Source organism: Anopheles darlingi, chromosome 2 (genome assembly GCF_943734745.1).
Source record: "Anopheles darlingi chromosome 2, idAnoDarlMG_H_01, whole genome shotgun sequence".
In the NCBI taxonomy this organism is placed as follows: domain Eukaryota; kingdom Metazoa; phylum Arthropoda; class Insecta; order Diptera; family Culicidae; genus Anopheles; species Anopheles darlingi.
Window position 1 is genome coordinate 11,094,272 of NC_064874.1, and position 13,947 is coordinate 11,108,218.

Sequence of the window (13,947 nt, forward strand, 5' to 3'; positions counted from 1 at the left end):
CGGGTGCGGGTTCCCCGGATGTGCGCCAGCTGAAACGAACGGAGGTGAAGGCCACGCACACTGCTTCGTCCTTCTCTAATGGAGCCCCAGTGTGCTGTCATGACTGTCGCTTTTCGATTACCTCGTTCAAAATGGTGAACGCCTGGTGAGGACCATTCCCCTTGGTGAACCATTCCACCGAGAGGACGGGACCGGAGCAACGGGATTGAGTGTCACCTTCCTCCTCCTCCTTCTGCTTCTCCTCTTCTTCGTCATCTCTTCTTTCGCTTTAAAGTCAACCCGAGGGAAGGTAAACATTTCGTCACAGCGCCTACCACCCCGGTGGTGCCATGGTGGCTTAGGCGACAAATTGATTTGTGGTTTGTGGCGCGGCTGTACAAGGTAGCGCCATGCCAAGCCACGCCACGCTACGGGCTCTTCTTGCCTGGAACCCGCGTGTCTCTTGGGAGAGAAATTCATTCGCCTGCCGTTGGGCCGGGGCCCAAAATCCGGTTTGTGGTTATCACAGGCGGAGGCGGCATTTGCCCCGCGGACCATCCAGCCATCCCCTTCCTCCAGATTCGTCTTCAAACGGGTGCTTGAGATGGCGGGAAGACGACTAACCCCCGGTGACGTTGTCAGATTTAATCATATTTCCGATTAAACAACTCGAGGACTGGGATGGGCACCGGTGATGAGCGGAATCGGTAATTGGATGCCGGTGGTACCGGTCTGATCCCATCGCTGACGAAAGCAGCTGACAACGGAAAAGGTTCGGTACCGTTCGGTATTCGGATTGCATCTCCATCTCTCGCATTTCGCCAGAAAAGGATGCAGGAATCGAGCTTCGAGCAAAGCGGCCGAGTGGGTTATTTCTGATTGGTTACACCAAAGTTGATGGCATCAACCCGGAGAAGACCAACTGATGGAATTTGAATTAAAATTTTAGAGTTTATTAATGGCGACCAAACTGCGGGAGTGGGATGTCACTCGAAGATTAATGTTTGCTAATCAATTAATCTGAGTTATCGTCTTGCCGAGACCTTCTGGTCAGGGTTTAAACACCAGCTCGCCAGGATGGTAAAGTGATTGTAAAGGAATCGCTTCAATCGATCAGCAGTAGGTACGCTGCGCAGATGAACGCAGATTAAGAACCATTCGTTATCGTTATGCTCGCAATCCGTTGAGCGATTAGATTATTTAGAATGATGATAATGATCGCTAAATCAAGGTAAGAAGCCTCTAATCGAACTCTAGCTTACCTGTAAAACGGTAAATATCACTATAAACAGGGTAACAATCAGCAGACAGCCGGACACGGCGAACACCGTGATCGTCGACATGGACGTGCTGGTTAGGAACTGCTGCCAGGTGCGGTGCGAACCGGCACCGGCACCACCATCGCCGAGCGCTGCATTGGCCCCGGCGGAGCCCAGACTTTCGTCGCCGAACTGCAGCATCTGTTGTTCGGCACCGATGCGACGCTTACCGGCCGGCGATGCATTGATGCACCCACCTGTTGACGAGAGAGGTTAAGTATGGATTGAGTGAAAAATGAAAGTAACACGGAACACGGGGACTCTGGTGCTTACCGGTAGCTTTGTCGCAGTGGCAGCAGCTTTGATCGTCGGGGGAAGCATCCGCCGCACAGCAAGGCACACATTGATGGTTGAGTCGGTCGAGATGCAACGGGAACGGGCAGGTCAGACAGGAGAACTGGCCAGGACCGCTGCACGTTCGGCACGACTCGTGACACGTTTTGCACGTCTGCGTCGGTGGATCGTAGTACTGCGACGATAGACAATCGATACATTGACCACTCTCCAGCATGCTGTGCGCCGGACACGAGGTACAAGCGAGCGGACCAGCACCTGCACCGGGAAGAGAATGAGATGTCGTATGAGGTGACGCTGTGGCGGATTCTACTTCACACAAACATGATCATCTTACCGTTGCAGGTCTTGCAGTAGTGATGGCACCGTTGGCAACCGAACTTGGTCTTAAAGAAGCCCTCGGGACACTCGGGGAAACACTCACCACCGGCAAGCTGCCATCCTTCCGGACACTGGACGCACTGGTTGCGCCGTGGCCCGCTGCACGTGTGGCAGCTCAAGTAGCATTTGGCACAGGTGCCACGATCACTGTAGTATCTGTTGTTTAGGGGGCGAAAGGAAGCAAAGGCAATAATCAGCACGAGCTCAGGTGATCGTCTGATGATCGTCTCCGTGACTTACCCATCGGCACAGGTGGTACGACATTCGCCGCTCTGCAGCTGCAGACCCTTCATGCACGCGGTACAGTTCATCCGTGAGACACACTGGGTGCAGGTGTGCAGACACTTGGCGCAAACGCCCACCTCCATGTAGTAACCATCGTCGCACACGTTCACGCAGCGCTGTCCCTGGAGCAGCAGGTTCGAGGTGCAAGTCAGACAATCGTTCTCCGTCGGTCCGGTGCAGGTTTCGCACGTCGAGTGGCACGGATGGCAGTGGCCGTTCTCAAAGTATTCCGCTGTAAGCATAAAAAATGAGTTTCGAAAAATTGTTAATTGAGCTTTTGAAGTACCAGTTGGAGCAGCTAATGCTTATTATGCTGGCTAATTAACAATCAACTTTTTCGACTGTAAAAAATAATTGGAACAAGCTCGAGATGCACCACTTATGGCGTTATTTTTCCCAAGTGACTTGCAACGAACTTCCTTCAGTTTGATGATTTTTCAGGAGGATACAAACTTCCATTTTTATTCGCCTGACGTATTGCCATCAACACTAATACCATCAAGTGCATTAATGCAGTAGGCAAAAATAAAAGTTGGCATCCCCTAGAAAAATCATCGTACCGGATGAAACCGTCCGTTAGTCCGGGATTTGCCTCCCGGTAATTATGATTAAGAGCGACGTGCACTTTCTCTACTACTGCTTAGGGGCGATACTCAGCACAGTACTCGCCAAACTCGGCGACTGGAATGTTACTATTCGCAACTACTGTGCATGCAACGGTTTATGGTTCGCTTTGCAGAGGAATGTTATCTTGCGCATCAGTAGGCCAGGAGTGTAACTCCCGGTGGCGCACATCACAAATGACAGCTCGAGCGTTTCTTATGCTTCTTTATTTCAAAACATCCTATTCCACCGTTTGGTGAGTGAAATCTGTTGATATTTCACTTCGCAATCGCGTTGGTAAAGGTTGCGGCCTGTGTCCTACGGTTGACTAAGCGAACTAGTTCCCAGCAATGCCACCAGACCGTATGGATGGATGGATGGGCGGCGCGACATAACCATCATCAAGTGCATCTAGGCAGCGCTTCAATTACTCAGGTCAGAGAGAAGCAAACGCATTGTGGCATCGCGGGTCCCCATCATCGGGACTAACATCACCATCCGCAGCATTCGTATATACTGTGAGGCCGGTGAGGCGGACGACCTAACGAGCATAAATTTACAGTCCGGCGCATTAATCGTGGCAGCAGCGCGCGGCCCCGAGTTTGTTGCGATCTTTTTCCATCTTTCCCACTGTCCTTCACTCTGCCCTTTCTCTCTGCTGTCTCTTCCTGTAGGTCACCCGTGTAGTGGATTCCTATTGTAATCGGTTCGGTTGCATGATGCACGAAACATTAGTGCGCTACCGTCGCTACGGACACAGCAAGCCACGCGCACCGGCTGTACATTTGCGTTGCCAAATGGATGAGTAGGCAGTGATGCAGCAGTAACGGCGCCGCAGTTCAGTGCAGACCTGTTGTGTTGTGTGTGTGTGTGTGCTGCTTGGCTACAGTAGTATCGGGAGGAGATGATAAATAAATTCTATTACGCGATGGAGGCGCCAGGTTGCTCATGCTGGTACGGGCAGACACACATACACACAGATTAGTCACACTAGGTCCGGATATGCGGCGGAATCGAGCGAACAAACATAATACGCCCGATGATGGCTGGTGATAAACTGAGCGTTCATATCGTAACAGCGAGCAAGCGAGTGAGCGTCGAGTGGAGTGTGTGTGTGCGCTTCCTCGGATAATGAAGTGGTGCCGGGCTGAACGGTGGGGAAGAAAAAAAATATGCGGAAACCCCAGAGAACCGGAACCGGCGCACCAGTCGGAAGTGCAGCGCAAACTTCCACAACATCCGGGCATTGGTGGTACAAACCACGCCGGCGGAGGTTGCCGCACTAATGATCGTCCGGGAGCGCCTGAAACAGACACTCAACTCAGCGCACAGGCATGCAGGAACTTGATTTAATTATGGTAGATGGTCTGCGTTGCAAGGTTGCAGCAGATAAAATGGCTGAATGTTGACTTAACCGCTGTGCGAGTCTAGTGCATTTTATCTACATTTCCATACCTTAAATAAAACTAATTCCATTACTTCTGTGGATAGGAATGTGTTGGTGTGGAAATATCGTCACCTAAATGGTCGCCTTCTCGAAGCCCCGGAGGCTATTAAGGGCAGCAGCAGCTCGCCACAAACAGCATCCTTCCGATAGCAGCTACCGAAGATAATCTTCATTCTGGGCCGGACGGGCGGGACATTTCCTGACATTTATTTGCGTTGCACATGTGCACGGGGGGCCACGTGTGTGTATGTGTGTGTGTGTTAGTACGGACCGAGACGAACAGCAGTCCCAATTCTTTTGCTACCATTCCAGGGACAGGCACTCCGTTATCTGTGTTCCATCGATTGCAAGCAGCACACGGCTGCCTCTCTGTCTCTCTCTCTCTCTCTCTCTCTCTCTCTCTCTCTCTCTCTCCCTCACACCGGTCCAGTAAGAGGCGAGTGCAACCATTTATTAAAATGCACTTACAGCCGAGCATCGAGGTGAGGAAATTCACAAAAAAAATACCGGAGCGAAAAGATAAACGGAAAATCCCATTTCCGCCGGTCTGTCGTATGAAGTGGCATTCACGGTGCCGGTCTCTCTCTCTCGATTCTGGTAGCAGCATCACCACGGCCTGACTGTGTTTTTGCTAGCCTGAAGGTACGCGGGCATTCCAAATGGATCCACCTCGCCCTCTCGAGGTGCCGCTACGATAGTGATCACCATTTAGTTTTATCACGCAACATAAAAAGTAAAATCACACCTCCCTTTTCCTTCCTTTTCCATTAGGAGTGGCATCGCTTTAAAATTAGAATCCATTATGGCCACCATTTAGCGTGTGAGAGATGTGGAAGCTGGTAAGCTCGTTATTCGGTCCGTCCTCCCCCAGGGGCGGAAGCTCGACGCATTGGATGAATGATGCGCGCGCGTACGGGATGAGCCAATCAAACGGTTTCCAATTCTTTGCACTCGATCGATCGATCGTTCGATCGATCGTTCTCGAACGATTAAACACTTTGTTGCCTCCCGCAGCACACTCTACTTACATTCGTCGCAGTTATTGTTGCCGTTGGCGATGCATTTCCCCTTCCGGTTCATGGTCCAGTTGTCACGACAGGTAAGACAGACGGCCCCGTTGCTGCAGGTGGCGCAACCGTGCGGGCAGGCGATGCACTCGTGTCGCTTCTTATCACCGTAATAACCATCCGGGCAGCTATTCAGGCAGCGGCCCTCGTGCGCGAACCGTCCCGATCGGCACAGGATACACTGGCTCTCCGATGAACCGTTGCAGGTAGCACAGGAAGCATGACAATCGGCGCAGCTACAGAGCAGCAACAGAAGAGAAAGAGAGAGAGAGAGAGAGAGAGAAAAATAAAGAGAGAAATCGAAAGGTTAAAAGGTTATTGATGAGTTATGATGGAGGAGCGAAGATTGCATTTCCATTTGATTACGTCCTGGGTAGGCAATTAACGTCAGAGTCAGAGCGTCATGTTCTGTTGCTTCTCTCGATTATCTCGAGTGATTGTAGAATCAGTGAAGGTCACCGTACTATGCGGGCGCATCCCAGTTTACCTCGATTATCATTCAATTGACGGGAAAACTCGTACCAGCGACGTTCAAACGGACCCATGGATAACACGGTACAGCATCCGGTCATTTGCCATTACACATTACTTACAATCTTTTGTTTTAGTACTTTCACCGCTACAAACGGAAACGGAAAGCGAGAGAGCAAAAGGTCGTCCCCAACGCGTATCATCACCATTTTCTTTCAAAAAGTAAAACTTCCGGCTCCCCTCAGATGGCCGTTGCATGTGGCCGCGGGGGTTTTTAGGTTCGGATTGGCCCGAGTTCGGAGAGAAAGAGAGAGAGAGAGAACCAGGGAACGTCCGGCACTCAGCGCACTCTCGCGGTGCTGCTGCGGATGCTGCTGCTGCGCGCCCAGCACTTTTACGATCGCCAGATGTGGCAATAAAATTTAACAACGAAACAAAGGCACAAATGCACCATCGCCCTGGGGATGGAGGGGGGATGGTGCGTCATATGAGAGAGTGTGCAGCACATGGTATGGGCATGGCATTGTGTCGCTGGCATTGGTCGCCCAAGCATACAGCGGGCGGTATGAGAAAATGGAAACAGTAGGGAAGCACTTAAATACAGATAGAATTTTTATGTACACCTCACCTCCTCAAGCAGCATAAATTATGCAGAAACCTCGAGCAACATAGACACGAAAGAGAGAGAGAGAGAGAGAACGAGAGAGGGAACCACACACAAAGAAGCGAACGCGAATCGACTATGAAGGCGGTGCGGGCGCAGGAAGTACGCTACATGGGACCACATGAGTTATGTCCTTCGTGGTGCTTGCGACCATTCCTGGCTCGGTTGGCTGGCTGGCTGGTTGGTTGAAATTGACTTTTCACCACACATGGCCATGACCACACGTGAGGCATGTGGGGAGGAGGAAGAAGTGGGGAGTATCTGTCGCCCAACTACTCGCTAACATGGCGCAGCAGCCCAAGGAACAGCCCAACATTCCACGGACACCGGGGGCTTCCAAACATTGAGGCCAATTCTACCACGGGGTGCTAAAGGAGGGCTGCAGTGTGCCTGGAGCTACTCTCGGCCCCGCTTGGGCCGGAACTGGGTTGGGACACTCTTCACCAGCGCCAGCATGTGTCATATGATAATGAAATAAGCGAAAATATGAGCTCTCTAACTTGGTCACCAAGCCATACCAAGGCAAGCCAAGGCGGAGAAGCAGGACGAGAAGCATCCTTTCCGAGACACTGTTCCGCGTCCTTAATGCTTGCCATCCCCTCCCCGGGGTTCGTGTATTCTCGTAAATTCCGGCTTCCGCTGGCAGGTGTGTATCTTCCCGGTTTCTCCTGGAGCAGCGAGTGTCACCGTGAGCTCGGTGCTGTTGCGGCACATCATCACCATCACCAACCACCACCAACAGCGCCAGGTTGCGCCATCGTCATGAGCAAATTGCGATAAATAATCGTAAAAAAATATGAAGTGACAGATAATATTTGCTCCCAGGAATTGGTGGCATGGGCGCTGTTGCTGTCCCAACACCGGCGGCAATGCGACAGACAGCAGCAGTTCCTGGAGCAGCACCGGAACCAGGAAGCCTGCCCGCCTTTTTACGCGCGGACTGACTTGACTTCGCGCGACATATCCCTTGACCCTTGACGCCAGTCTCCGCCAGTATGCAGCAATGGAAGGAGGAGTGTGGCATGAAATTTTATTTTCAATTTTTATAACTCCAAGATGGGTCCAGATGAAATGGCGGAACTCGAGCAGAGAGAGAGAGAGACGGGAACGTAGTCATGGTTCGGGGACATCCATTAGCTACCTAGCTGGTGCATGTACATGATATGGCGGAAGCAGTAGTCGACTAGACGACAAACAGCATTGGCGCATTGTTGCTGAAAGTGCTCTCGATCTTTAGATACGGATACACCCAAGACCATTGTACGTTGTACCGGTGTAAATGTGCATTTCATGAGCAACTGAGTAATGCCATCGAGTAAGGGAAGTCTTATTATCTGGCATGGTTTTATCATCTGCAGAGTACGCAAAAGATAAGCAAAACAAAAACTCATTTGGATGAAGATTTCCTCGGAAATGGTACACAAATGAATCTTTTAAAGGAAATATTTCAACAGAGAAGTGAGTGTTAAAACACACCACTAACAATCAATTATCAAGTTCGTTTCCTGATTGGCATGTTTTTTGTGATGTTTTTTTAGTGCCAGCTGCCATCATCCGCAACTCATCCACAAAACGAATGAATGTCAAATGAATGTAGCACGAGACGCCTCGCCATCTCCCCTCGTTTGACATCATCACTCATTTCGCGAGCTGGCGGCCACGCCACGTTGCATATTGTTACCAGTTTCTACGAAAAGCGGACGGAGAATCGCTTTTGCATTCCGTGCTCGCGCCGGTTACCCTTTGTCGATGCCGAGGTTTATGTGTACGTTGCTGTGTTTTTGGTGTCTGCGGTTCGGATGCGGACCTCCTTTTTCTTTTCGATTCAAAGATTCCGCGGGTTGTCAGGCTCGGAGGACCGATCTATGCTTCGCTAAACTGTGGATAACGATCATTTGTGTCCGTTTGTCCGTTCGCATTTTACGAAGAACCGCGATGAAGCAATGGAAGGAGCAGGCCAATGGTTCACAAAATGTGTCACAAAGCATTTGCGACGGAACGGACTGCTTGGTCGGTCAACTGGCGTGTGGAGTGGGCGAGCGAATTGGTTTGCTAAAATAATATTATTTTTCCTTTCTTTGTCCACGGAGAGGGCGCAAGCGGGAGAGTGCGCTCCGGATCTCCGTCAGCTTTTCAACCATCAGTGGTGCGGTTGACAGCGTCCGCCGCAGTTGGAAGCGATGGTTCTCTACACACATACACACAAAAGGATTGGTTTCGACTGATTCGATCCGGATGCTTTGCGGACAACAGAACGACGACGACGATGACGCGGCGCAGCGGCATTGACTTTTCCTTGCTTTTCCGTTTCTTTGACGTTCGTTTCGTTTCGTTTCCATTTCGATTGTTTGCCAGGAATCAGCGGTTTTCAGCAGAATGTTTTGACGCTTTCCTCGGTTGTATCCTGCCTGTTGTCCTGGCTGCCCGGAGGTTGCCAAGTCAATAACGCCGTCGGGTCGAGAGAGAGAGAGAGAGCAAGACAGCGGGGAAAATATTTGGCACAATTTCAAGCAATTTTCCATCGAAGCAAAAAATCGTTTCCGACCCATTCGCTTCCGTCTCTAACCGCACACCGCACCACAGTGCAGGACGTTAATCCTCTCTTGAAAATCGAGAAATGGATTGTGAGTGAAGAAAAGCGGGAACCAACTGGCCAAGGCCATCGGTGGCCAAGTCACACTACTGCCTTCTTTTGCTAAGTGGCAATGAGCTTCATTTCAATTCCATAATAAAAGGACCAACAGCTGGCGGAGAAGGTGGTGTGCGGCACCATCGTTAAGCAAATAAATACGAAAAATCCAATCGAGCAACAAATAATGGAATATCCGATGGGATCTGGAAGAGGCAGCATTGTAGCGTTTAGCCATCGCATGAATGTTCTTAAGCGAGGATTTAAAATGGAATAATAGAGGAAGCTTTTAATCGAATTCTTCTCAGGACAAAACGGTTTACGAATTCGAGATGATAACAACAAACATTACATTTGAGATCGATTTGTCTAGAATGCTAAAGAGCTCTACCACATCGTACTAGTTGTGTCTGGTCACTCGCAGTTCAAATTAATTGTAAAACTCGACTCGATCTTTTATATAACCTCGATCTAATTCATTCCCACTCGTAATGGCCACTTGTCTGCGCCACCATGCCATGTACGATAGATCATCCGGAGCACACAACAGACTAGCACAGAGAAAGAGCTCTACAAACAAATGGAATCCAAGTAGACAGACACATCAGGCGCTACCACGGGGTTTGCCACAGGGAACGCTTGAAAACAATCGATGCCAATCGAAGCAGGCTGCCAACAACAGCCCGTGACACCACACCAGATAAGCTGTCAAAGAGAAATCCACAGAGCGAACATCCTATTCAGTCGGGGCTGTCCGTAGACGGTAAAACAGAACGACGTGCTGCTGTTTATTGTGCAAGCATAAGCATTATTTTAACAATCGCATCCCCCTGCCGCATTCGAACCCCGGGGTTCCTCTAGCAATTCGGTGTAAAATGAGGTGTCAAAGCACCGACCACCCGGTACAGAGCATATACCCTCTGGGAGGAGGCAGCAGCAGCTTTTCGTCACGTTGCCGTTGGGCTGTGGCCACCGGGAAAACGATGCAATAAAATTTTATTCATAAAATAACCGAAACATTTTCCCCCAAAGAGCAATTGATGAGCACAACGGAGGATGGCAACGACGGTAACGATGGTGACGACAGTGACAGCGACAGCGATGACTACGATGGCGAAAGGTGTCCATTGGGTCCCCGTAACACACACACACACACACATACCATCGTGATCGGTGCCGGGAAGCGAGAAACGAAGACGAAAAAGGTTTCCACGGATCCCGCGGATCGCGTCACGTGACAGTCTGCTTTCGCTCGGAATAAGTGAGTGAACAATTTCATCAAAAGCAAATTTTCGATAGCAACGCGAACGCGCCACGGGTCAGGGTACGTGGCAACAGAGAGAGAGAGAGAGACCGAGTTGGAAACAGAACAGGGGAAACGGAAAACAACGTCTTGTGAATCGAATATTAAATGATTGCTTATCTTGTTTTCAATTTTCTCGCTCGCTCACCATTTCCCGGAGCCAATTGTCAACGGTACACGGCCCAACGGAACACAAACGGTAGAGAGGTCAACATTAAAGCCGATAGACGACAAAGTGCTAGACCAACACTATGCTGCGTTGCGCACTTCGATGCTGTGTCCTTGCGAACGTCCTCCCATCCGTCCCGTGTCGATGATAATCGTGTGCAAATTTGTCCGAGGACTCGAGCGAGAAGCGTCATGGCTACGGCGTGACCAGCGCGTTCAGTGGCACTCCCCAGCCCAGCAGGAGGAGATAGATCGAGATGAAGAGCGCTGTTTACAAGCTGTTGAACAAGCGGCCACTTCCGGCATCGTCGATGCCACCCGCGTGAGCAGTCGCATAATGAATATAGAATGGGATCGATTTAATTCAAGAAGCCACAAGGACACGGCGTCCTCATCAGCATCGGTCGTCGGTGTGGTCGGAGGGATGGAAAGACGGGGAGCCAATCGAAGACAAAGGCAAACACCCCCACCAATACCACCACCCTCAGAGTGCTCTACCACACCTGCAGTAGAGGAAAACTTTACCAGCCAGGCCAGGTGGGATTACACGGTTCAGGCTAGCATGTTATTGTTTCATCGAAGCCCCCACATCGCAGTCTGTCTGGCCCCGGAACCCCGTTGACCACCGGGTGGGGGGCAAACTTTGTTTACATATAGATGAAGTCGTACGATGGTCTATGTAGAGGATGCTACGGAAAAGGCTTGTTAATACCGAAAAATAATACTTCGGTAGCTTCCTAGCCGGACACCACACTTCACTCGACACCAACCTACAAAAGGAAGTTCTGGGGTGTAAAGACTGTATGGGTGCTACCTGGAAAGTCTGTCAAGGACCTGCGCGCATCGCATTGTAGTCGGGGCCCCGGTCCACATCACATAAAATCTCGAGCAGGTTAAGACCCGTAGATTAGGCGCCTACTTTTGGACACACCACAGGTGGCCTGGACCACCACCGTCACTCGGTGGATATTATTGTTCTAGTCAAAAGGTTACATAGTGCCTAGTGAGACAGAGAGAGAGAGAGAGAGAGAGGGAGAGTCTCTTCGTTCGAGTGGTCGGTCGGTCGGTCGGTCGGTGGTCAAGCGATGTACAACATACACAAAAACACACACACACAGAGCTCAGCTACTTACTTGTAATCCTCCGTTTCGTAGGTGTTCTTCGGGCAGGCGGCGTAGCAGCGGTGCTCATGCATGACTAAATGATGATCACAGCTCGTACAGTAGTCCGGTCGATCCTGGCACGAGGCACAGTTCGCTTCGCACGGCACACACGTTCGATTATCGTAGTCTGCGTGGAATGGAAGAGAGAAAAGGAGAGGCCGCCGCCGGTGGCCGGTGGCCGGTGTTCTAGGTTAGAGAGGAAGGGCTCATATGCACATAGACGACGCCGACAGATGGTTAGATGCCGACGTAACGGCCCCTCGGGAGGTCAGCCAGCAGATCGGTTAGGGTAAACAGAATTACATTAAAACAAATGATCAACTTGTCGGAAGGTTACAACAGGAGGTCGTGGCCAGTGAGAGGCTTATGCTGGAACGGTTGCACACCGAACACACGACGTCAGCAGAAATTTCGAATGAAAGTTTTCCATCAAAATCATGTTCCTCTATGCAAAATCGAGTATGTAAATATACCAACGCTGTACTGGGAGTGCTGGAGTGTAGTTCAAAACAGACTCGAGCCCTCAAGGAAGAGGTGCTTGGAAGTGGGAGCCTCCCACGTCTGCTCAAGTGCCCTTGCAGACAGATAGGGCGCGCGCGCGCTCGCGCTCTCTCTCTCTTTCTGTGGGCACTATAGCACCCCCTTCCGAAAAGGTTTTTATTTAGACGGGAAACGGCAAGCTGGCAAAAACACAAAAGCACCACCAGCACACAGCACTCCCTTCTCTCCTACTCAACATAGCCAATGGGAAGATGATACGATAATTGAATTTGTGTCTGGTGGAGGAGTAGTAGCAGGAGCACCGGTGTAGGCGAACTGCTGCTTGCTGATGAGATCAAAGACAGTTTTCACAACTAATTTCCTTCGCTGGTATTATCACACACACATCCGATGGCACCATCTGCGGCGCATTGGATTTCAGAATTTGCCGGTACCGAGACTAGCTGAGCATACCACGAATCGAGTGCCCAAAATATTTCTGAGAATTTGGTGTGTGTTGAGCCTTTCGTCGAACAGCATGGTACTACACAAGATGGTTAGGAAATTGCTCCTAGAAAGGTCCAACACTGACAGCCAACTAGTGGCATCTGGTAGAACTTGTTCAATTGTGTGTAATGCGCTGCTGGCTGGTGAGTGCTGGTGATGCTTTGACACGCAAAAACAAAGACACTAATTGTCGATTAATCAGATCACTCAGAGGGCATGTAACGCAAGTTGAATCATTTGTGGAAAACCAAAATTCTCAAATTCCGTTCCCTTGTCGCTCGCGGCTCAAGAAGCACGATTCCACTGTCTGTTTGCGAGCAGCTCAAGTTTACGAAAGCAAAAAGTAAACGACGTTACGCTAGAGCAACCGGTTGTTTGTAATGTGGTTCCATCGCAGTAGTCGTGCTACCTTAAACGGCAGAAAACCACAGACAAAGACCGCACAAACGTCAAAGCCAACCAGAGAGTGAGGTAGCGTGAAGGAGTCTTGGAAATGATTCCCGGGCGATGAATGCGGTGCGGTAATCGCCGTACAACAATTCCGCTACCAGCCACTGGGTGTGTGTACGGGCGGCGTGTAGTACAAACATCATTAATGTCCTCCACCTCGCCGGTGTTCGTGTTCGGTGTCGTTCGGAACGAAAAATGAGAAAAATTGGAACGAATAGGCTCCTCAGCTCCCCGATTCCTCCGGACCTGGGAGGAGTAAAAACAACGCAAGACAAACACTCCATAGCACAGCTCCAGGAGCTGGGGCGGTGGTTTTCAACTGGTGTGCGGGGTGCTGTCCTTAACGAAGGCACATCAAAATTGGTGGTGTCGGGTGTAGGAAAGAGAGCGAACGAGCGTAAACATTGTGGGCTTGTCCAAACAGTCCCCGTGGCCTTGGTACATTTGTTGTGTGCTGAAGAACGTACCTCGTACCATCAACACAGCATCAGCACTACTACCAGTGCGTCATTCGTCGGTGTGTAAGGACATTAAAATTAATAATTATAAATGACAAACAAACATAATTAAAACAAATTACAGCAGGGGGCTCATCCCCTGGCGGCGGGGGTCCCCATTGGTTGCTGATCATCTTCGTGGAATCCGAAAGCGGTTTGGCCGGAGCACATTACAGCCAGGGCGCTGACTGAGCGAGCGAGGCGAACATGTTGACACACCGGTACACCCGACGAGGGCCG

The 13,947-nt window shown here is 50.5% G+C and overlaps 1 protein-coding gene across 3 annotated transcripts in view; it reads right to left on the reverse strand.

Moving 5' to 3' along the window:
* LOC125950338 (furin-like protease 2) overlaps positions 1–13,947 on the reverse strand; it is a 185,726-nt gene that overhangs the window by 5,058 nt on the left and 166,721 nt on the right. For all 3 annotated transcript variants that reach the window (XM_049678233.1, XM_049678235.1, XM_049678232.1), the window contains exons 11-16: positions 11,744–11,900; positions 5,337–5,611; positions 2,214–2,490; positions 1,930–2,129; positions 1,572–1,850; positions 1,242–1,495 (exon numbers count right to left, since the gene is read on the reverse strand). In XM_049678233.1, the coding sequence (XP_049534190.1) occupies positions 1,242–1,495; positions 1,572–1,850; positions 1,930–2,129; positions 2,214–2,490; positions 5,337–5,611; positions 11,744–11,900 (1,442 nt within the window). The remainder of the gene's footprint in view (positions 1–1,241; positions 1,496–1,571; positions 1,851–1,929; positions 2,130–2,213; positions 2,491–5,336; positions 5,612–11,743; positions 11,901–13,947) is intronic.